The 25,487-nt window shown below is 40.0% G+C and overlaps 2 protein-coding genes across 3 annotated transcripts in view; one reads left to right on the top strand and one right to left on the bottom strand.

The window, feature by feature from the left end:
• Sply (Sphingosine-1-phosphate lyase) overlaps positions 1-11,089 on the bottom strand; it is a 284,903-nt gene extending 273,814 nt beyond the window's left edge. The window contains exon 1 of one of the 2 annotated variants that reach the window (XM_070088235.1): positions 11,019-11,089. The gene's annotated coding sequence lies outside the window, so the exon portion shown is untranslated. The remainder of the gene's footprint in view (positions 1-11,018) is intronic. The other variant, XM_070088236.1, reaches the window with a different exon arrangement.
• A 307-nt stretch (positions 11,090-11,396) lies between these two features.
• Positions 11,397-25,487, top strand: part of Arp10 (Actin-related protein 10) — a 49,644-nt gene continuing 35,553 nt past the window's right edge. Inside the window, exons 1-3 of the mRNA XM_053779609.2 lie at positions 11,397-11,582; positions 17,902-18,054; positions 21,195-21,303. Of these exons, the coding sequence (XP_053635584.1) occupies positions 11,494-11,582; positions 17,902-18,054; positions 21,195-21,303 (351 nt within the window). The 5' untranslated portion in view covers positions 11,397-11,493. The remainder of the gene's footprint in view (positions 11,583-17,901; positions 18,055-21,194; positions 21,304-25,487) is intronic.

Raw genomic sequence — 25,487 nt, 5'->3', positions numbered from 1 at the left:
CTATGATATAATATTGATTTGGGAGTAAGATCTGATTTGTAATGTATAATAAGTTGAGCAATTAATTGCACTATAAAAAGTAGAGAAATATGAGGTAGTTGGTACTAGCTAGCAAAAGATAGTTTTGGGAATCACACAATAATGTATTTGGAATATACACTAATTGCACACACAATATAAAAGGGACTAAAAAAAAGTAGTGGTAAACAAAATTAAATGGACAGGTAAGATTTGACTTGCAACACAAAATTATGAGCAATTGATAGCAATTAAAAAGTAAAAAGTATTTGAGGTAGCTCGTATTAGCTAGTAAATGAAAAAACTAATAATGAACAATTATGTAATATTAACGTACACTATATGCACCACACGTATGTGTGTGTTAAGGACACTTATCTAATCTGTTACAGAAATGTCAGCTTTTCTAAGGAAGGTACAGAAATCATGTCCATTTGAGATGGTGTACTGTTGTTCTGTTAAGTTTTTCTAACTAGTATTTTCCCATCTCGAGTGAAACACTGATGTAGTATTTTGTTTTCCTGTTTAAGGTTCCTCAACCTGAACAGGAGGTTTTGACGTTTTCTCGTTAAGACACTCGTTGATGAACACTCCATTTTTCATTGTAATTGCTGATTTAATTAAACCCTTTCTTTTATCATATGAATGAAGTCTGATCATAATACTGTGTTTACTACCTTGTTTTCCTAGCAAACGTGTTTCTTTGATTTCTTTGTTTTGCACGATAACTTTTACGTGGTCCTGTATAGTCCTGATAGTAGTTTCTTTGCACTGTTCTTGGGTTATGTCACTAGGAATGTGTGGACTGTTTGTATCAGACAACTTATCTTGTTCAGTTTTGTCGTCTTGGAAATCAAGGTATTCATTTAGTCGAGTATGCATGTTCTGATTCCAATCCTTGATTGCTTCTTCAACCTTCATATTTAGAGTTGTTATTTGCTCAGTGTGACTGGCTATAGCTGTTTTCAGAGTATTTTCTGTGTTTCTCAATGATCCACACCAACAACAGTCTCTCTACATCTTCGAGTATTTGTGATCTCTGTTTTGTAAGCATACTTGCATCTTTTGCAACAACAGCTTCCTTGGTTGCCTTTTTGTTGGCCAAGATAGTAGTGAGGGTTGAATGGGGTTTGTTGTATAACCTGGCCAACTTGGAGACACGCACTCCACTCTCGTACTTTGAAATTATCTCTTTCTTTAATTCAATAGTATTTCTCACCCGTTTTACCACAGGGTTGGCAGTAGAAGTTTTCTTTGGGCCCATAGTGGCTTATTTAGCAGTTACAAGCACTAAAAACACTGAAATAATACAAAATTATATTCCTCTGAGGAATAAAATTGTCCGGACTGGCTTGTAAACAATGGCACACTAGCTGAAGGATGGGCACCTCAGGCGATCAGGCCGGACGGATAGGCGGACACGTTCTGGACGAATGCACTTAACCGAATTCTTGGGTGTCAGCTGAGCTGAGTTGAGCATTCATCAGCACAATATGAGTAGATTTTGAAAAACTGGTAGTGATTAGGTACGGTTTGTCTGCCTAATTTTAGGTGATGAGGTGATTTCTTATTAGAGCCTTAAACTAATCTGCAGACAGGAGTCCTTTACTGTGTTCTGGCAATGAATTCCAGATCTTCAGTCCTTTTACGTGCATAGCATTTTTACACAGGGAGAGATGAACACAAAGGATATCAAAGAGTGAACTGTGTCTCGTATTATGGTTGTGTGTTCTGTTATAGTTATCAAGGAGGAGTTTGAGAGGAGGGTTTACATTAGAGTACAGTGTTCTGTGTATGTAGTATGCACAATAATAAGTGTGGATGTTCTGTATGTTTAGCAAGTTAAGACTCTTGAAAAGAGGATGCCTACTGTTTTGGAGACTTTTTTGGAAATTTGCTGTATGTGTGTCTGAAATTTGAAACTGAAGTAAAGGTGAAGACCTGAAAATCTGCCCTCTGCCTGTCTTGAAATAGCTAAACCATTTATCAATATGTTTAGCTGTACATCAGATAGGTTACAGTGAGTACAAGAGAATTTAATATTCTATTAGGTAATTCTACATGGCCTTGATAAGTCTAGTAGAGAATAATTACACTAATTACACTAGAAAGAGAAAGGCACTCCCTATACAGGCGAGGGCAAAGAATAAAAGAATGGCTACAAGAGGCCAATATATCTGCAATACGTAGGGAGACACTGGTCAAAAGAAATAGCAAACACTGAACTAAAGCTAAAGGACTCTTACAGGAGTCAAGAAATGCGAGAACTAAAAGTCATAAATGAAATTTAAAGAAACCCAAAGTACAGGTCTCCCTCAACATTCACGTTTTCAGCTTTCGCGGGCTTCACACATTCGCGAATTCCCAACCGCCAAATTCCCAGCCGCCAAATCATATTCAAGTTTCCCGCCACCTGCGAGTCCCTACTACCCTCCCTCCGACCCCCGCAACTGGCAGCAACTGGCAGCCAGCCCTCCCACCACTCAGTGTGGTGAGTGTTTTGTTTGTTCATTATTTGCTATTAAACTACAGTATAAATAATGTAAACCCATTCACCTGCATATTGGAATGGTTATTCGGACAGGTATTAGACGGTGACATGTGTTTACTCTTGAACACAGCAAAGAATCAAACATTTCTGATACTGCTAATAACAATAGTAATAACAATAGTAATAATAATAATAATAATAATAATAATAATAATAATAATAATAATAATAATAATAATAATAAATACGATATAATTGAAGAAGGAAGTTATACAAAAATACGAGGGAGTGGTTGACACATCGTCAGTGTGGCTTTGTTTATGCTGGAGTGAACATTAGTCTCCCTGCTCTAATAAACATTTCACAATAATTCATTGTGTTTGGTACTTGTAGATTGAGTGCGACTGGAGTGGTAGAGGCAGTGGTTGAGGCAGCTGTTGAGGCAGCTGTTGAGGCAGCGATTGTGGCAGTGGGTGAGGCAGCGATTGAGGCAGAGAGTGAGGCAGCGATTGAGGCAGTGGTTGAGGCAGCTATTGAGGCAGTGGGTGAGGCAGCTGTTGAGGCAGCGATTGAGGCAGTGGGTGAGGCAGCTATTGAGGCAGCTGTTGAGGCAGCTGTTGAGGCAGCGATTGAGGCAGCGATTGAGGCAGTTGTTGAGGCAGCGATTGAGGCAGCGATTGAGGCAGCTGTTGAGGCAGCGATTGAGGCAGCTGTTGAGGCAGCAATTGAGGCAGCTGTTGAGGCAGCGATTGAGGCAGTGGTCACTGAGGCAGCTGTTGAGGCAGCGATTGAGGCAGTGGGTGAGGCAGCGATTGAGGCAGCTGTTGAGGCAGCAATTGAGGCAGCTGTTGAGGCAGCGGGTGAGGCAGCGGGTGAGGCAGCTGTTGAGGAAGCGATTGAGGCAGCTGTTGAGGCAGCGATTGAGGCAACTGTTGAAGCAGCGACTGAGGCAGTGGGTGAGGTAGCTGGTGAGGAAGCGATTGAGGCAGTGGTATTTAATAACATACATGTTATTAATAATAGTAATACATGTTATTAATATGTTATTAATATAACATATATGTTATTAAATACCACTGCCTCAACCGCTGAATTATTGTGAAATGTTTGGAAGAGCAGGGAGACTAATGTTCACTCCAGCATAAACAAAGCCACACTGACGATGTGTCAACCACTCCCTCGTATTTTTGTACAATTTCCTTCTTCAATTATATCGTATTATTATTATTATATTATTATTATTGTTATTATTATTATTATTATTATTGTTATTATTATTATTATTATTATTGTTATTATTACTATTGTTATTATTAGCAGTAGCAGAAATGTTTGATTCTTTGCTGTGTTCAAGACTAAACACATGATGTCACCGTCCAATACCTGTGCGAATAGCCATTCCAATATGCAGTCATGAATGGGTTTACATTATTTATACTGTAGTTTAATAGCAAATAATGAACAAACAAAACACTCACCACACTGAGTGGTGGGAGGGCTGGCTGCCAGTTGCTGCCAGTTGCGGGGGTCGGAGGGAGGGTAGTAGGGACTCGCAGTGGTTGGGGAAGTGGTGGAGGCATTGGTGGAGTCTGGTATTTAATAACATACATGTTATTAAAGCATAACATGTATATATTTAGTACAATTTACGACGTTTTCATGTATTTTATGATTGTTCATGGTTCAACAAGTTAAGGAAGCAGTATTGTATTATATTTCCCTACAATATATTGGGGCACCAAACATTCACGGTTTTTCAACAGTCGCGAGGCTCTTGATCCCCTAACCCTCGCGAATGTTGAGGGAGACCTGTATTTCTTTTCTTAAACAACAAAAAAAGGCACAATACTGTGATTGGAACGATACACAAATAGCCCGATCTCTTTCTGACAGACTTAGGGAGCACAAAAATAGTGTTAGGCTTAACGACACTAACAATGCTCTTTTCTGTCACGTCAGAGATCACAGCCATCCTATTGACTGGTCTTCTGCTAAAACTGTCTTCCCTACTTCCAACTTTAACAGTCACCGTGTGGTTGAATCCTCCCTAATACATACATAACTTTCCATGTATGAATCTTAGTCCTGGCTTCGTCTCTGTAAATGCCTTCCTCTCCCACTACATTGTAAAATGCTCCAAACTTCAGAACACTCGTGACCTAACCTGACTCCTCCTTTTTTCTTCTTCTCCCTCTTCCCCTTTCCTTTTTTCCTTTTCCTCCTTTGGGTTGTCTTTCTTCTGCCCTGTATATTTGTTCCTTCTTTATTTACTTATTTATTTGTTTCCCCCCCCTCGGTGTTCTTGCTCTTACCCTCTGTGGGCACCAGCTCCCTTGTAGTGCTCCTCTCGTTAGTGTGACTTTGTAAATGGTCCAAGTCGGACCGAAACATCGTCGTAAGCTCCTCTCTTCTATGTGCGGGTTATCTGTACATTTCTTTTCTTATGCCAAATCAAAGTCTAAAACAACATCCAGTATTGGGCCCCTACTTAACCCTTTCAGGATTGGTGCCATACTAGTATGGCTTGCACGCCAGGGTTGGTGCCGTACTTGTATGCATAAATTTTAGCGCCTTCAAATCTAGCGAGAGAAAGCTGGCAGGCCTACATATGAAAGAATGGGTCTATGTGGTCAGTGTGTGCAGTACAAAAAAAATCCTGCAGCAAACAGTGCACAATAAGAAAAACAAACTCCGACCGTGTTTTTGCTTTAAAACATTGACTTTGCAGTGTATTTTCGTATGCTATTTATGGTGGTATTCTAGTTTTCCTGGTCTCATTTTATAGAATGGAAGACATATTACAGAAATTGGGATGATTTTGATTGGTTTCACAATGAAAAGTACCTTGAAATTGAGCTGAAAGGAGCAGAAATGTTCGACTTTTGCTAAAGATCAAAAGTAAACAAATCATGCCATGCGTCCAATACATGTCAACTGGTGAGTAATATTCTTTCACATGTGCACTGATATTATTTATACCATTTCTACACTAATGCAGTAGTCTGATTAACAATAAATCTTCTATTTTTTTGTGAGAATAAAAATTCAAAATGGAAAGCAAAGGAAATGTAAGAGAGGCCTGGAGACATGACTAATGAACAGAAAATATGTTATTTTAGTGCCAGGAATGTATGTCTTGTTTATTCTGGACCCTATTTGGAAATTGGCATCTTTTGAAATTTGTGTGAAACTGGCAAAATTGCCAATTTCTGACCACTTTATTGGATAGTTGAAATGAGAAAATAGGTGGTTTCTTGTATTCATTCGATAGAAAAAATGGAATTCTAGTGAAATAGTTATGATTTTTGTCGACTGGTACATTGGAATTGGCCGAAAATAGGGCTCAAAGTGGGCGAAATCACCTATGCATAAACATCGTCGAGACCGCTAACTTCGCGATAGCATAATTTCATAAGTTTTCCATCAAATTTCATACTTTTGGTGTCATTATGATCAGGAAAAGGAGTTTGAGGTAATCAGTCCCTCAGCCTGGAGTCGATGTGTTCAGTCAAATGTACAGCATAGGGCCGTAGACGTGGCTTATATACTGTAGTGAGGTGAGGTGAAGCAGGAGGAGGTGAGGTCATAGTGGTACCATCCACTAGCCGAAGTAGGTCATCGTCCAAAGGTTGGACAAGTGTTGAAGAATTCTTTGTAACAAGATCCCATGATGCTGCAGTGTCAGACAGTTGTGATGAATGGTTTGAAAAACCGACAAGTTGAAGATTGAGACACTTATGCAACATATGGGAATCTTTATTCAGGAAACGTTTCGCCACACAGTGGCTTCATCAGTCCGATACAAAGTAGAAAGGCGTAAGGAGAGGAGGAGTTTGAGGTAATCAGTCCCTCAGCCTGGAGTCGATGTGTTCAGTCCATCAATCTTGTAGAATGTACAGCATAGGGCCGTAGACGTGGCTTATATACTGTAGCGAGGTGAGGCGAAGCAGGAGGAGGCGAGGTCATAGTGGTACAATCCACTAGTCGAAGTAGGTCATCGTCCAAAGGTTGGACAAGTGTTGAAGAATTCTTTGTAACAAGATCCCATGATGCTGCAGTGTCAGACAGTTGTGATGAATGGTTTGAAAAACCGACAAGTTGAAGATTGAGACACTTATGCAACATATGGGAATCTTTATTCAGGAAACGTTTCGCCACACAGTGGCTTCATCAGTCCGATACAAAGTAGAAAGGCGTAAGGAGAGGAGGAGTTTGAGGTAATCAGTCCCTCAGCCTGGACTCGATGTGTTCAGTCCATCAATCTTGTAGAATGTACAGCATAGGGCCATAGACGTGGCTTATACACTGTAGTGAGGTGAGGCGAAGCAGGAGGAGGTGAGGTCATAGTGGTACCATCCACTAGTCAAAGTAGGTCATCGTCCAAAGGTTGGACAAGTGTTGAAGAATTCTTTGTAACAAGATCCCATGATGCTTCAGTGTCAGACAGTTCCTGAGGGACTGATTACCTCAAACTCCTCCTCTCCTTACGCCTTTCTACTTTGTATCGGACTGATGAAGCCACTGTGTGGCAAAACGTTTCCTGAATAAAGATTCCCATATGTTGCATAAGTGTCTCAATCTTCACACCTATCTGATATTATACTGATGCCAAATGACTTTAAATAGGCGATGACATGCCCATGCACTCTGCCCCAGGCCCAGACTCATGGAACTCAGTGTTCATCACGAACTGCAAGAAGCCCCTATCACGTGCTTTTAACTCCATGTGGAGTGGGAGCATGGACACTGGGGTCGTCCCACAGTTACAAAAAACAACAAACATAGCCCCATTCCACAAAGGAGGCAGTAAAGCAATAGCAAAGAACTACAGACTGATAGCGCTAACATCCCATATCATAAAAATCTCTGAAAGGGTTCTAAGAAGCAAGATCACCACCCATCTAGATACCCATCAGTTACACAACCCAGGGCAGCATGGGTTTAGAGCAGGTCATTCCTGTCTGTCCCAAATATTGGACCACTGGAGTTTACCTGGAGAGAGTTCCAGGGGTCAACGACCTCGTGGCCCGGTCTGTGACCTGGCTTCATGGTGGATCAGGGCCTGATCAACCAGGCTGTTACCATTGGCCGCATGTAATCTAACGTACAAACCACAGCCCGGCTGGTCAGGTACCGGCTTTAGGTGCTTGTCCAGTGCCTGCTTGAAGACAGCCAGAGGTCTATTGGTAATCCCCCTTATGTATGCTGGGAGGCAGTTGAACAGTCTTGGGACCCTGACACTTATTGTGTTGTCTCTTAACGTGCTAGTGGCACCCCTGCTTTTTACTGGGGGGATTATGCATTGTCTGCCGAGTCTTTTGCTTTCGTAAGAAGTGATTTTCATGTGCAAGTTTGGTACTAGTCCCTCTAGGATTTTTCCAGGTGTATATAATCATGTATCTCTCCCAGCTGCATTCCAGGGAGTACAGGTTCAGGTACTTCAAGCGTTCCCAGTAATTGAGGTGTTTCACTACGACAAGGTCCTAGATGCTCTAGAAGACAAACAGAATGCAGATGTAATACACAGACTTTGCAAAAGCCTTTGACGAGTGTGACCATGGTGTAATTGCGCATAAAACGCGTGATAAATGACTAACCGGAAAAGTCAGTAGATGGGTCTATAATTTCCTAGCAAACAGAACGCAGAGTAGTAGTCAACAGAGTAAAGTCTGAGGCAGCTACGTTGAAAGGTCTGTTCCACAAGGCACAGTACTCACCCCGATCCTGTTCCTCATCCTCATATCAGACACAGACAGGGATATAAACCACAGTGCCATGTCTTCCTTTGCAGATGGCACCCAAATTTGCTTGACAGTGTCCTCCATTGAAGACACTGCAAGACTCCAGGCAGACATCAACCAACTCTTTAAATGAGCTGCAGAAAACAATATTAAGTTTAATGATGAGAAATTTCAATTACTCCTATGTGGAAAACGTGAGGAAATTAAAACTTCATCAGAGAATAAAACAAATTTCAACCACACACTAGAGCAAACAATTAATGTCAAAGACCTGGGAGTGATCATGTCAGATGGTCTCACCTTAAAGGACCAAAACATTGTATCAATCACCTCTTCTAGAAAAATGACAGGATGGATAATGAGAACCTTCAAAACCAGGGATGCCAAGCCCATGATGATACTCTTCAGGTCACTTGTTCTATCCAGGCTGGAATATTGCTGCACACTAGCAGCACCTTTCAAGGCAAGTGAAATTGCTGACCTAGAAAACCTTCACGGCGCGCATAACTGCGATAAACCACCTCAATTACTGTGAACGCTTGAAGTTCCTAAACCTGTACTCCCTAGAATGCAGGAGGGAGAGATATATGATTATATACACTTATAAAATCCTATAGGGACTAGTACCAAACTTGCACACGAAAATCGCTCCCTATGAAAGCAAAAGACTCGGCAGATGGTGCAACATCCCCGCAACGAAAAGCAGGGGTGCCACTAGCACGATAAGAGACAACACATTAAGTGTCAGGGGCCCAAGACTGTTCAACTGCCTCCCAGCATACATTAGGGGGATTACCAATAGACCCCTGGCTGTCTTCAAGCAGGCACTGGACAGGCACCTAAAGTCAGTACCTGACCAGCTGGGCTGTGGTTTGTACATTGGATTATGAGCAGCCAGCAGTAACAGCCTGGTTGATCAGGCCCTGATCCACCATGAGGCCTGGTCACAGACTAGGCGGCAGGGGTGATGACCCCCGAAACTCTCTCCACGTACACTCAAGGTACACCATTAAATTAGTTTATAAAGATTACAGTATTACAATAGATCAATTTAAAACAATTTACAATACGATGTATTACAATTTAGTACTATTTAAAACAATGAAACTTAGACATCCTAATTTTGTAGTAGTGGGTAAGTGGTTGAGCAATCCTCAGCACAATATGAGTAGCTTTTGAGTAACTGGTAGGTATTAGGTACGGTTTGTCTGGTTAATTTTGGGTGATGTGATTTCTTAGTAGGGCCTTAAACTGATTTGCAGACAGGGGTCCTTTAGTGTGTTCTGGCAATGAATTCCAGATCTTCAGGCCCTTTACATGCACAGCATTTTTGCATAGGGATAGATGGACAAGAGGGATATCGAAAAGTGAACTGTATCTCATATTATGGCTCTGTGTTTTGTTATAGTTATCAATGAGGAGTTTGAGAGGAGGGTTTATATTTGAGTATAGTGTTCTGAGTATGTATTAGGCACAATAATAAGTGGGGATGTTTTGTATATTAAGCAAGTTAAAGTGGTAGTGTGTGTTGTCTAATGCAGGAGTTAGTAATAAATCACACTGCAGCTTTTTGTTGGGTTAAAAGCTTAAGATGATTTGTTGTGGTTGAGCCCCATGAACGAATACCATAGGTGAGGTAAGGGTAAATGAGAGAATGGTAAAGAGCTAGAAGAGCTGATTGGGGTACATAGTACCACATTTTTGAAAGGATGCCTACCGTTTTGGAGACTTTCTTGGAAATTTGCTATATGTGTCTGAAATCTGAGACTGCAGTCATGGTGGAGACCTAGAAATTTGCCCTCTGTCTGTCTAGAAATAGGTGAACCATTTATCAATGTTTAGCTGTACATTTGAAGCTCTGTTTCCAAAAAGAATGAAGTAGGTTTTGTCTATATTGAGAATAAGTTTGTCGGTAGTCATCCAAGTAGATATTTTTAGCAGTTCAGCATTTACAGTGTCTGTTAATATGGTTGGGTTTTGAGTGAGAAAAGACATACGTAGTTTCATCTGCAAATAAAATGGGTTTAAGGAGATTAGATGCATTTGGTAGGTCATTGACATAACCGAGAAGGAGAAGTGGGCCAAGGACACTCCCCTGTGGGACTCCTACAAGAATAGGTTGTGTAGTGGAGCTGGCTCCATTTGTGTATACATACTGGGTTCTATTGCCAAGATAAGATTTTAGGTAATCGAGTGTGTCCTCTAACCCCATAATGTTCGAGTTTTAGGTGCAAACAGTCAAGGTCAACTGTAACAAAAGCTTTTTTAAGTCTATGAAAAGTCCCAGGGGAAACTCATTTTATTCAAGTGCAGAATACATTAGTTCATGCATATGTATAATAGCATCATTAGTACTTTTTTTCGGTCTAAATCCAAACTGACAGGGGTTGAGTATGTTGTGGGATACTAAATAGGAGTAGACTTGTTTGTTTGTGAATCCTCCTTGGAGGATCTGGGTATGGATGGAAAGGTTGTGGTTCGTACGTCAGTTTGCGTGCGGCCAACAGCGACAGCCTGGTTGATCAGGCCCTGATTCACCGCGAGGCTAGGTCACAGACCGAGCCGCGGGGGCATTGACCCCCGAAACCCTCTCCTGGTATGGCAATGACCAATTAAGACCCCCATGCAGGTCTGACATGACCTGCCTGGTCACGTGACCTCAGGTCAACACTACTATTAACACCTTACAAAAAAAAAACTCTGTCCCTGGTAACATTCATCAAAGAGCTATGAGAGAATATTTAGTTTATTATTTAGTTAGTAATTACCCGTGTGTGGCAAGTAGAGTGAGAGAGAACTTTATAATATTGTTGACCCACTCAGGTAAACACAACAACATTCATTAACCAATTCTTTTTTTATTGTCTTGTAACTATATAAGAAAATAGAAAACTACAATGCCTCCTTTTTTTCCTGACGATCCTCAGTTAAATCATCGCCTTTTTTTGTCACCGTTTTATGGTATTTTTTAATAGGTATATACAAATAAAAAATATTAGGTCTTGATTTTACGTAAAGTTAACTGTAATAAATTCTGTTGCCTTAATATTGTTGTACAAATAACTATCAGAATATTATCATCATCAATAGCTTTGAAGCGATGAGTTTGAGATTACATTTTACCCAAATATAATTTGTCTAGTAACAGCTGATGAGGTGAGTGACGTCACCGGGCTGGGCCAGGCCAGTCTCAACATTGTTTACTCACATTAAAATACAGTTTTTGTATAATTTCCCGTTAAAATGCCACTTTACGAAGGCTTGGGTGGTATTGGATTAATCAACGAGAAAAATATCACTGTGGTTTTCGATTTTGGCGCTGCCTATACAAAGTGAGTTAATATTCCCGTGGAAATGTACCTTATTTGACATTTATTTATATATTTAGTAATTTTAGCATACATACAGAGGTACAAAAAAATACAGGTAAGAGCAGCATGCCAAAGCCACTTATATGCATAGCATTACGGGCTGGCTTAAAATTAACTTAAGATTAACTAAGCAATGATGAAATGAGTGATAAAACATTATTGTAAACAGATAACTATAAAGCACAAATGAGTATTACAAAGACAGGTCATATGGTTGCATGCATTGCTGTACATTCAGTAGAATGGAGTATTCTGTTAGGTAGTGTATTTAAAAAATAATAGATTGGGTTTTAGATTTAACATTTATGTGATATAATTGTGAGAAACATTTAAGATATACAATTTATAAGGTTCAGTTATTCAGTATTTATTTGGTTTTGGGTGAGTAAGTGAACTTTGAGAAGAGACTTGAATTTATAAACAGGTAGTGTTTCTTTTATATTTACAGGTAATGAATTCCAGATTTTAAGATAAGATAAGATAAGATTTCGTTCGGATTTTTAACCCCGGAGGGTTAGCCACCCAGGATAACCCAAGAAAGTCAGTGCGTCATCGAGGACTGTCTAACTTATTTCCATTGGGGTCCTTAATCTTGTCCCCCAGGATGCGACCCACACCAGTCGACTAACATCCAGGTACCTATTTGCTGCTAGGTGAACAGGACAACAGGTGTAAGGAAACGTGTCGAATGTTTCCACCCGCCGGGAATCGAACCCGGGCCCTCCGTGTGTGAAGCGGGAGCTTTAGCCACCAGGCCACCGGGCCTTTTATGTGCATTGAGTTTTTGTATAGCATGAGATGGACATGAGGAACATCAAAGAGTGATCTGTGCCTTGTGTTATGGTCATGTGTTCTGTTGAGGTTGGCAAGGAGGTGTCTGAGGGGAGGGTTAATATCAGAGTTAAGTGTTCTATGTATGTAATAGGTGCAATAATAAATATGGATGTTTTGTATGGTGAGTAGGTTGAGTGTTTTGAATATTGGTGGAGTGTGCTGCCTGTAGTGAGAATTTGTTATCATTCTAACTGCAGCCTTTTGTTGGGTAATTAGTGGTCTGAGATGGTTAATTGTTGTTGAGCCCCATGCACAAATTCCATAGGTGAGATAGGGGTAAATAAGAGAGTGATATAGGGCCAGGAGGGCTGACTGTGGAACATAGTACCGTATCTTCGATAGTATGCCTACAGTCTTGGAAATTTTCTTAGAAATTTGTTGTATATGTGTATGAAATTTGAGTCTATTATCAAGGTGGATTCCTAAGAATTTTCCCTCTGTTAGCTTTGTGATAGGTGATCCGTTTATCATTATGTTAAGAGGGACATCTGTAGCTCTGTTACCAAACTGAATGAAGTAGGTTTTGTCAATGTTTAGTGTAAGTTTGTTAGTCCTCATCCAGGTAGATATTTTTTGTAATTCGGTGTTTACAGTATTGGCTAGCGTGACTGGGCTCGGGTGAGAGAAGACGTATGTAGTGTCATCTGCAAATAGTGTGGGTTTGAGTAATTGCGAAGCATTTGGTAGGTCATTTTATGTATAGGAGAAAGAGAAGAGGGCCAAGGACACTTCCCTGTGGGACACCAACTGTAATTGGTTGTGCGGAAGAGCTTGCCCCATTTGCGTACACATATTGGCTTCTGTTGCTGAGGTATGACTTGAGGTAGTTGAGGGAGTGCCCTCTAATACCATAGTGTGACAATTTTACGTGGAGCAAGTCATGGTCAACTGTATCAAAAGCTTTACGTAAGTCAATGAAGATCCCCAGTGGGACTTCTTTTTTCTCTATTGCAGTGTATATATGTTCTAGCATGTGTATTTATGGAGTTATTCTGTTAAATATATTTGTCACCACTCTATGACTTATAATATTATGCTTAGTGCAACTATTATAGGACTTTAGGTCAGTATGTACTTTACTCTCTGGTTGGACTTTGTTTTTGGATTATTCTAGGTCTAACTTTTTTGGGTTATCCTAAATAATTTACACATATGCTGTTCTGTATGATGATCTATGTAACTCTATTTGTATACCTGAATGAACTTAATTAAATAAGTTTATTCAGTTACACATATACAAATACAGTTATATAGATTATCATACATAGCAGCATATGTGTAGAGAACCTGGGATAACCCACAAAAAAGTCTAAGTGACTTATTTCCATTGGGGTCCTTATTATTATACTATAAAGGAGATACTCTGTTTCTAGCCCCAACCTCCTCGAGGGAGGTTCCTTGATGCTGGTGAGGGGCTCTTGATCTAGGGAATTAGCTCTAGGAAGTGCTCCATTTCCCTGAATTAAGCCTCAATACCCTCCATCCCCCCCATAGGCGGTGTAATCCTACCTACCTGGAGTCTACCTGGAGGGTATTCCTGGGATCAACGCCCCCACGGCCCAGTCAATGACCAGGCCGCCTGGTGGATCAGGGCCTGATCAATGAGGCTGTTACTGCTGGCCGCCCATAGTCCGGTGTATGAACCACAGCCCGGCTGATCTGGCACTGACTTTAAGTATCTGTCCGGCTCCCTCTTGAGGACAACCAGGGGCCTATTGGTAATTCCTCTTATGGCTGGTGGGAGGCTGTTGAACAGTCTTGGGCCCCAGACACTTATTGTGTTTTCCCTTAGTGTACTAATGGCGCCCCTACTTTTCACTGGGGGTATGTTGCATCACCTGCCAAGTCTTATGCTTTCGTAGGGAGTGATTTCTGCGTGCAGATTAGGGACCAGTCCCTCCAGGATCTTCCAGGAGTAGATTATGATGTATCTCTCTCGCCTGCGCTCCAGCGAGTACAAGTCAAGTGCTTCCAGGCGCTCCCAGCAGTTAAAGTGTTTGATGGAACTTATATGTGCAGTAAAGGTTCTCTGTACATTCTTTAGATCTGCAGTTTCACCTGCCTTGAATGGAGATGTTAATGTACAGCAGTATTCCAGCCTAGAGGGAACAAATGATTTAAAAAGGATCATTGTTGGCTTGGCATCTGTTGTCTTGAATGTTCTCGTTATCCATCCTATCAGTTTCCTCACAGATGTGATAGTGGCATTGTTGTGACCCTTGAAGGTGAGATCCTCAGACATTACCACTCCCAGGTCCTTCACATTACTTTTCCGCTCTTTTGTGTGATTAGAGTTTGTAGTGTACTCAATTCTATCTATTATTTTCTCCAATTTTCCATAACGGAGTAATTGGAATTTGTTTTCATTGAACGTCATATTGTTCTCCATTGCCCATTGGAAAACTTGATTTATATCTTGTTGGAGATTTACCATGGCCTTGATAGATAACACACTCATGCAGAGCCTAATATCATCTGCAAAGGATGATATGGTGCTATGGTTTACATCTCTGTCTATGTCTGATATGAGGATGAGGAACAGGATAGGGGTGAGTACTGTGCCTTGTGAAACAGAATTCTTCACTATGGCAGCTTCCGATTTAACTCTGTTTACCACTACTATTTGTGTTCAATTGGTTAGAAAGTCGAAGATCCATCTGCCTACTTTGCCAGTTGTCCCTTTAGCACGCATTTGGTGTGCTATTACACCATGATCACACTTGTCAAAGGCTTTTCCAAAGTCTGTGTGTACTACATCTGCATTCTGTTTGTTTTCCAGTGCATCCAAGACCATACCATAGTGGTCCAGTAGTTGCAAGAGGCAGAAGTGACCTGCTCTGAACCAATGTTGCCCTGGATTGTGCAATTGTTGTGAGTCCAAGTGATTTGCAATCCTGCTTCTTAGAACTCATTCAAAGATTTTTATGATGTGGGATGTTAAAGCTATTGGTCTATAGTTCTTAGCTGTTGCTTTGCTGCCGCCTTTATGGAGTGGGGCTGTATCACTTGTTTTTAGTGACTGTGGAATCTCGCCTGTCTCTATGCTCCTTCTCCATAACATACTTAGGGCCCGTGAGAGGAGTTCCACGAGTCTGGGCCTGGGGCTGAGTGCATGGGCATGTTGTCGATTGCTTTCTCAAAGTTTAGTGGAGTTAGGGTTATGTCAGAAATATGGCATACATTGGCAGGGTTTTGAGGCTCATTCATGAAAAAATTGTTTGGATTGTCTATCTTTAGACTGATTAGTGGCTCGCTGAGCACAGTGTCTTATTGAGATTTCAGTATCTCACCCATTTCTTTGTTGATAAATTAGACACGTGCAACTCTTGGGTATCTTTATTGAGGAAACGTTTCGCCACACAGTGGCTTCATCAGTCCATGCAAAGGAGAATCGTGAAGAACAGGAGGAGAATGAGGCAATCAGTCCCTCAACCTGAGTCAATGTGGTCAGTCCATCAATCTTGATGGACTGACCACATTAACCCTTTCAGGGTTCAGAGGCCAAATTTCAAAGTGTGCACCAGGGTCCAAGAATTTTCCAAACAAAATTTTGTTATTTTTTCTTATGAAATGGTAGAGAATCTTTTTCTGAAGGTAATAAAACAAAAAGTACGAAATATGATGGAAAATTGATGGAATTATGCTTGCGAATTTTCGTGTGTCAGCGATATTTACGCATCAGCGATTTTGCTGACTTTGATTCCCATTTTAGGCCAATTACATTATTCCAGTTGACCAAATTCTTAGCTATTTCACTAGTATTACTTCTGTTCTATCAATTGAGCACAAGAAATTGCCAAGTCAACTGTTTCAGCTACAAAATAAAGCGATCGGAAATTGATAATTTGACCAGTTTAATGCAAAGTTCAAAATATTTCAATTTCAAAATAGGGTCCAAATTAAACAATGCAGGTATTCCTGGCACTAAACTAACATTTCCTCTGTTCATTAGTTACATTTTCAGGCTTTACAAATGAATTCCATTTTGATTTTTTATTCACATAATGAATTTTTATTCAAACCAAAAAATAGAAGATTTACTGTTATGCAGTATTGTAATAATTGTATAAATAATATCACCACATTTGTGAACATATATTAGACCCACCAGCTGTCGTGTGTTAGACGTGTGAGATCATTTGTTTACTCTTGAACTGGCAAAAATTTAACATTTCTGCTACTTTGAGCTCAGTTTCAAGCCATTTCCAGTACTAAAACCAATCAAAATCATCTCTATTTCTGTAATATATCTTCCATTCTATCAAATGAGACCAAGAAATCGCAAATACAACTATAAAAAAACATAGGAAAAAACACTGCAAAGTCGCTGTTTTAATTGAAAATTATGGTCTCATTTTTTCTCTCATGCACTGTGTGCTGCAGGATTTGTTTTATGTGGTGCACACGTACCACATAGATGTATTCTCTCATATCTAGGCCAAAATTTCCCGCTCACAGCTTATCAGAGTGAGCTGAGCTCATGGCGTAGGTCTATGGTTTTGACCCTCAACTCAAAGCCATAGAAATACTGCACGGCCCCTGATAAGGTTAAGCTCGTACATAGGTACACTCTCAGACCAGGACAATTACAGGTTGTAGATTCATTTTCATTTTCCTCATGATCAAGCTCTGTCTAAAATTAAGCGGAAGTATGTACATGTATTAGTGGGTATCAGCTAATTTTGATGGTATTTATATTGACCTAAAACTGAGTATTGGTATCAGCAAAAAATCTGGTATTGTTCTATCCCTATACTGCATGTTGGCTTAATGCCTATCTTTAACAGAGAGAGACTTGGGGAGTGGAAGGGAGGCTTTTTCTGTGCTAATAAACTGGAAAAGGGTGGCTCATGGCTATGTGTTAGAACTTTCAGCTTGCATCTGAAAGACCTGGGTTTATTCCAGCACAAGTGGAAAATTTGAGCATGTTTCTTTATAGCTTTTGCCTTCTCCCTGCCATAAGTAGGTACCTGCGTGTTAGCCAGCTGCTTTTGGTCACATACTGGGAAAGAGGATCAAATGATCCCAATGGAAACAAACCAGAGATACAAGATTTATTGGCTTAACCTATGTTATTAACCCTCCTGAAGAGTTAATAATCCAAATAAAATTTTCCTCATCTTCTACCAAGGTAGGGTGACCTGAAAAAGAAGAAATGCTGTCATGGAGCTTTTCTTTTTACATTTAGTAATTTATACAGGAGAAGGGGTTATTAGCCCCTTGACTCCTCACACCAATATGATGTTATCCCTCCCTGCCCCATGCACGAAATTGCTGCCTCCCTTTCATCGCTAACATTCAACAACTTGTCAGTACTATCCTCTCCATCTTTCCAGTTCCTCCACTTTCTCATCTAATATCTCCACTCTTTTGTTTTAAACTGGTAAGTTCATTTGATGGTGGAACTATGGCTATATTCAAAAATTAACCTGTTCACTATTTTCAGGGCTGGGTTTGCCGGAGAAACTGGACCTCGTGTAATAGCAAAATCAGAAGTTATTTGTCGAGAGACTGGAAAGACTGTGCCAGTGTTCCAGGCAAAGGATGATGAGGAGCTGAGGCACCACCTTGTAGATTTCATTCATAAACTTTATTTCAGGTGAGACACAGGGCATCAGTAACAATTGCATATTATTGCCACTAGGTACATAGCAAAGTTGCAGGGGATAGTGGAGAAGTTTGGGAATGTGTATAAAAGAAAGAGGTTGAAAGTAAACACAGAGAACAGCACAAGATGAGATTAACTCTTTCAGGGTCTATGCCGTAGATCTACGGCTATACGTTGAGGGTTCAAACTGTAGATCTATGCCAAAATTCTAGCGGCGTCAAATTTAGCATGAGAAGGCTGGTAGACCTACATCTGAGAGAACGGGTCTGCGTGGTGTATGTGCGCTGTAAACAAAAATTCTAGGCACCCACATGGCATTGTGGGAATGCCGCCTCCGTTACCTTTGTTCACCGTGCCTCATCGCAAGGCATCTCTCACTCCAAGGCGAATTGGGACTCTCCTCTTCCTATCTGATAGTTCCGACTCTGCTGGAAGTGGAAATGAAGACAAATTCTATGGCTTTGATCAATTAGTGACTGAAAGGAATGACCAGGATATCGAAAATAGTGCAGAAAATCCTGACGATCCTCAACCTTCTACCTCTGGTGTAGGAACGTCTCAGTCATGTTCAGTTGTACCTCGTCGCAAGAGAAAACTAATATTTTCGCGTGGCCAGGCCTCAGACTTCAGTAATGATGATGATAGTGATGTGGATTGTGATTTTATTGCTCTTGACAATCATTCGAGTAGTGATAGTGAGGAATTGTATTCACCAGTGAAGCATTGGTATTTACGCCGCCGCATGTGCTCGGGTAGTGTTCCCTATGCAGTGCCCAGGGGACGGAGTACATCCCGTGGCCCTACACCAGTAATAGACAATGAAAGTGAGGATGATGTGGCTACACTTGGCATGGATAGACCACAGGCATGGATAGACCACAGGCATCAGTAGGTGGTGGTATTGGTGGTGATGGTAGTTCCACGGCCATGCATGACTCACCAGCCCAGGCTGGGACCCACGCCGCTGACTCCTCAGCTCAAGGACAAAGCGGAGCATCAGCCACCACCCCACCACAACCACAACTACCACCACAACCAGCTTATGATGTCCAGTATCCACCAGCAAACTGTATCTGGGATTGGCAGCAAAATCGCAATTTTGTTCCCAAGCCCCACCAGTTTGATGACTCTCAAAGTGGAATTCTACCAACTTGTTCCCTTGGAAACACTGCAAATGAACTGGAATTCTTTGAACTATTCTTTGACCAGCCCTTGATGGAAACTATTGTCAGGGAAAGTAACAAGTATTTTGAGTACACCATGGCAAATACGATCATATCACCACAGTCAAGACTAAACTGGTGGAAAGAGACAGCTGTTGCTGAAATGTATTTGCTTTTTGCAACGAAAATGCTTATGTCTCATGTCTATAAGCATAATATAAAATCATACTGGTCCACAGATCGGCTAATTTGTACCATGGCCTTCAGTGAAATCATCCCAGTGAACAGGTTTATCTTACTGTTACTTATGTTGCACTTCTCTGACAAAACCAGGCCTAACAGAAGTGACAGGTTATACAAGATTAGAAATGTTTTTATGTATCTGAAACAAAAGTTCAACATGTACTTTTATCCATTCAAGAATCTTGTAATTGACAAGTCTTTGATTTTGTTCAAAGGTAGACTGTCATTCAAGCAGTATATACCAAGCAAGAGGAAATGGTTTGGTATAAAACTGTTTTTACTCTGTGACTGTGATAGTGGCTTGGTATTGGATATTATTGTATACACGGGAAGTAAAACATTGAAAGATACCTGGATGTTATTGGGTATCTCAGGTGACGTAGTGAGAAACATGATGGCACCTTATCTTGGTAAGGGGCATACATTATATACTGATAACTGGTACACAAGCCCTTTACTCAGTGATTTCTTGCGAGTGAACATGACAGATGTGTGTGGCACAGTGCGTTCTAATCATAAACATATGCCCAGGTTCAACACAGGCACTCGTAGTGGTGAGGTGCAGGTGTTTACTGCCAATGACATCATTGTATTACGGTGGCATGACAAACAAGATGTCACATTGTTGACAACCATTCACCCTAACAGAATGCAAGACAGTGGCAAAGTTGATAGAGTAACTAATGAATGTATTCGAAAACCAATGACAGTGATTGACTATACACAAAACATGCATTTGGTTGACAAATGTGACATGCAAATAGGCTTTGTTGATTGTGTTCGTAAGAGTTACAAGTGGTACATGAAACTTTTCTTCCATCTCATGGACATTTCAATGCTCATTGCATATAATGTGTACCAAATGAAGACCGGCAACAGACCACCGTATGGTGAATTTTGTATGTCTCTTGTCAGACAACTCATAATGAAGTACCAGGTAACAACACCTGCTATACAAAACCGTCCTCGAACTCCTCAGGATATACCCAAGCGTTTGAGGAGGGGAGGTGATCACTTCATAATACAGCTTCCTGCAACTAAGAAGAAATTTGCTAAGAAGAGATGTGTTGTCTCTGCACAAACAAAATGACGACAACAAAGACGCAAAGACACTCGCTTTATGTGTGAGGAATGTAAGGTACCTCTGTGCATGATACCTTGTTTCAAGGACTTCCACAAGCTGCAGCAGTTCTAAAAACATGTCCAGTGACTGTACATATGTAAATATATAATGGAACATTAGTATTATACAAGATTTGTGCATGTTTATTGTAGTAAACAATAGTGGTAAACAATATTATAACTTTAGTGCAGTTATTGTGTTTAATACAGTGAGCGTATATATATACACTATATACAGTATTGGTCTCACAGGCCACAAATGTTACTAGAAAAAGAAAAAATTAGAAAAGAAAAGAAAAAAGTATAAAAAATGTAAATTAAAGAAATGCTATTTTGTGGAAATCGCTAATGTTGCCGCCACCCAGTCATTTTGGGTCAACTTCTCGCCTCTGTATCTCGGTAAGTACTGATCAGAATTTTTTTTTGTTTTACTACCTTCACAAAAATATAATCTTTAATTCTATTAGATTTTTTTATTTTTTTTTTTTTTTGTTTTTGTTTTTTTTGAGACATTATGTGCTGTTACACTGCACAGTGTACTTTTAGAAAGACAGCCAGGGAATGAGTCATGGTGAATCTGTTTGTTTATATTTTATATTGCAGGCATCTCCTTGTCAACCCCAAAGATAGACGTGTTGTGGTGGTTGAGAATCTCCTAGGTCCAAGCAGTGTTCGCAATATATTAGCTAAAGTTCTTTTTCGTCATTATGAGGTATGGTATAAGTGTTCTTTTTCATGATTTTTGTTGTGCTGTATTTTAACAGTGTTTGCAAATCAAAGTATTGAAGCTTTGCTGTGTTATATAATTTCATAGGAGTATACTGTACATAACTTAAGTAGTGCTTTGTAACCTTTTGTGGATTTTTAGAAGAATATGTACAGTGTACTGTGGTACCCCAAATTTCGTACAGCTCCCAACTCCAACAGTTATGTAAGTCTGAAACGGACTAATCTAATTTACATCATTCCTAATGGGAACAAATTCGTTCAGTAACAGCACTTGAACAGCCTTCTGGAACGAATCATGGCTGAAACTCTGGGTACCACTGTACTAGTAATATTTTTTACTTCAACAGCCATAGCACCGTAGCATATAGAGTATACAGTGGAACCTTGACTTACGAATTTAATATTCCATGACCTAGCTTGTAAATCAATTTGCTCATACATCAAATCAGTTTTCCTCACTTACGTTAATTGGAATGCCATTAATCCGTTCCAGCAGAATTCCTGCTCTTGGGAAGCAGGACAAAATACTTCAGTATGACACTAATATCAACTCTACGGCTTATTTATCTGTCACAGTTCATCTAGTATGACATAATTAAATAATATAAATAACATAGAAACATGATATATACTCTAGAATGAATAAAATATGTCATGTGTTGGGCGGTGGCGGCCATTGCTGCTCCTGCACTGACCATGCTTCCCATCCTTCCCATGCTTTCCCTTCAGAAGTCTTATTATAAGAGAAAATGGAGTTTGTGAGGCTAACTGCACTAGATCACTAGTTTCAACCCCAACAACAAAGATAGGCAGAGGAGACTGGAGGAGTTCGTTTCGTTTCATGCTTTATATATCACTTAATCTCTTAACTTACTTGCTACACTCTTAACCCTTTGACTGTTTCAGTCATATATATATGTCTTACAAGCCAATGTGTTTGACATATTAACCCTTTCAGGGTCCAAGGCCAAAATTGGAAGGGGTGCCCCAGTGTCCAAGAAATTTAAAAAAAAAAAATATTTTTTCTTACAGAATTAAAGATAATATATTTGTGAAGGTAATAAAACAAAAAAAAATTTCTGATCAGTACTTACCGAGATACAGTGGCGAGAAGTTGACCCAAAATGACCGGGTGGCAACATCAGTGACTTCCGCAAAATCGCATTTTTTTTATTTTACGTTTTTATACTTTTTTCTTTTCTTTTCTAATTTTTTTCTTTTTCTAGTAACATTTGTGGCCTGTGAGACCAATATAATGTATATTGTATAAGTGTACACTCATTGTATTCAACACAATAACTGCATTAATTTGTTTATCATTATATTGCTTACAAAACTTGTTTACAAGTTTATTGTAAACAAAATGATGAAAATATTAGTGTGGTTATTGTGTTGAATACAATGGTACCATATAGTACCATATGGTACAATGGTGCCATAGGGTGCAATGGTACCATATAGAACAATTGTACATATGGTACAATGCAACATGATACAATGGTACCATATGGTAGAATATGGTACAGTGGCACCATTTCATACAATGGTACCATATGGTGCAATGGTACCATATGGTGCAGTGGTACCATATGGCACAATGGTACCATATGGTACATTGTACCATACAGTACAATGATACCATATGGTTCGTTGTACCAAATGGTACTGTTGTATTCAACACAAACACACTAATATTTTCATTATTATTTTGTTTACAATAATTGTTTACAACAAAAATATGCAAAAATGTTGTATATTAGTAATGTTCTATTATATTTTTACAAATGTACAGGAACTCGACATGTTCCTTGAGGTGGATGACAAAGTGCTTTGTCTTGGAAACTGCGGAGTCAGTAGCTAGCTTGCATCGCCACTCACTCAGTCTTGGCTGGTGTCTCCTGCCACCAACACGTATTGACCATATGGTACACAGTATCATATGTTACAGGGTACCATATGGTATATTGTACTATATGGTATAGGGTACCATACAGTACAGGACACCATATGGTACAGATACAGGGATCCCTATGGAAATATGTCACCCTAACTTTTTGGGTTATCCTAGGATTTTATACGTATGCTGCTATGTATGATAATCTATGTAATTGTATTTCTGTACACCTGAATAAACTTATTCAAGCGCATGTGGCATCATAAGTAAGTTTATTTAGGTATACACAAATAAAGTTACATAGAATATCATACTTAGCAGCATATGTTTGGAGAACCTAGGATAACCCAAAAAAGTCAGACAGACTTATTTCCATTAGGGTTCCTGTACCCTATGGTATAATGTACCATATGGTACAATGTACTATATGGTACATTGTACCATATGGTACCATTGTACCATATACCATTATACCATGATACCATTGTATGACATGGCACCATTGTACCAAATGGTACCATTGTACCATATGGCACAATGGTACCATATGGTTCAAAACCATAGAATTCCTCTTCAGCTCCACTTCCATCAGTCTTAGAACTGTAAGTTGTGAAGAGGAAAGTCAGAATTCACCCGGAGAGTGAGTGGGGAGTGATAGCTTCCTTGCCGCCAGGCACGATGAACAAAGCTACTTTGGCAGCGTTCCCACAATGCCATGCGGACATCCAGATTTTTTCTATAGTGTGCACACTGACCACCCAGACCCATTCTCTCAGATGTAGGCCTACCAGCCTTCTCGCACTAAATTTGACACCGCTAGAATTTTGGCATAGATCTACGGTTTGGACCCCTGATTGTAAAGCCGTAGATCTACAGGATGGACTCTGAAAGGGTTAACACTCCAAAATTCTAGCTGCTTCAAAACAAGCAGGAGAAAGCTTGTAGGCGCACGTGTGAGAGAATAGGTCTCCATGGTCAGTGTGCGCACTTTTAAAAAATCGGGGAGCCAGTGGTGCATTGTAGGAATGCCATTTCAGTAGTCCTTGTTCAGCATGCCTAGCAGTAAGAAATACGTATGTGACTCTCTGGCGAATCTGGGCCTTTTCTCTTCCCAAGAGATCGCTCTAACACAGATGGAAGTGTCAGTGAAGATGAATTTCATTTTTTTGAGGAGTTTTTGACTGAAAGCAATGCCCAGGATACCAGAAGGAAGAAAGAAAAAGAGAGAGAGAGAAAGGAAGAGAAAGAAAAAGAAAGAGGAAGAAACAGAGAAAGAAAGAAAAAGAAAGAAAGAGAAATATAATATAGCTAAATCCAGATCCAAATACCTACAAAAACCTTTCACAGTGATAAACATCTACAGAGTACCACAGTCAAATATCAGTCATTTTAGTGAAAACCTAGTAAGTATGATAACTGATGCACACATGAATAAAGATCACTTACTACTCTCAGGAGACATCAGTATAAATCTCCTGTAAAACCAGGACTCACTTGTAACAATTCACAAACACTGAGTAACTGCTTGTTGCTACCAACAGTAACAAAACCTACAAGAATTACAGAGACTAGTGTTTCCCTATTAGACCACATCTGGACCATGTCCCCTTTTAAATCGGGCATAATCACAGATAATACCACAGACCACTACCCTACCTATAAGCCTCCCCTCTACCTATAACTACCCCCTCTATAAACATGTACATCCTGAAGCCTTCCCATCAGCCTTTTATCCACTAATACATAATCTAACAAACTACTTTCATTACATGCTATATCATACCTTGTAAACTTATCCTCTTTTTCATAAAATATGTATTATTACCAAACCTCTTTCTACACATAGCTCAATTAAAGGATCCCCATTTCCATTTACCCCTGGCACCCCAAATTTACCTACTACTCCCTCCACAATATTTTTACCCACTTTAGCATTGAGATCCCTGACCACAAGTACTCTCTCACTTGGTTCAAAACTCCCCACGCATTCACTCAACATTTCCCAAAATCTCTCTCTCTCCTCTACACTCCTCTCTTCTCCAGGTGCATAAACACTTACCATAACCCACTTTTCACATCCACCCCTTACTTTACACCACATAATCTTTCGAATTTATACATTTATATTCCCTCTTTTCCTGCCATAACTTATCCTTCGACATATTACTACTCCTTCTTTAGCTCTAACCCTGTTTGAAACCCGTGACCTAATCCCATTTATTTCTCCCCACTGAACCTCACCCACCTGCTTCAGCTTTGTTTCACTTAAAGCC

Source organism: Cherax quadricarinatus, chromosome 24, assembly GCF_038502225.1.
Source record: "Cherax quadricarinatus isolate ZL_2023a chromosome 24, ASM3850222v1, whole genome shotgun sequence".
NCBI lineage: Eukaryota > Metazoa > Arthropoda > Malacostraca > Decapoda > Parastacidae > Cherax > Cherax quadricarinatus.
Note: the sequence above shows the minus strand (reverse complement) of the source record. Positions and strands in the feature narration are given on the sequence as shown.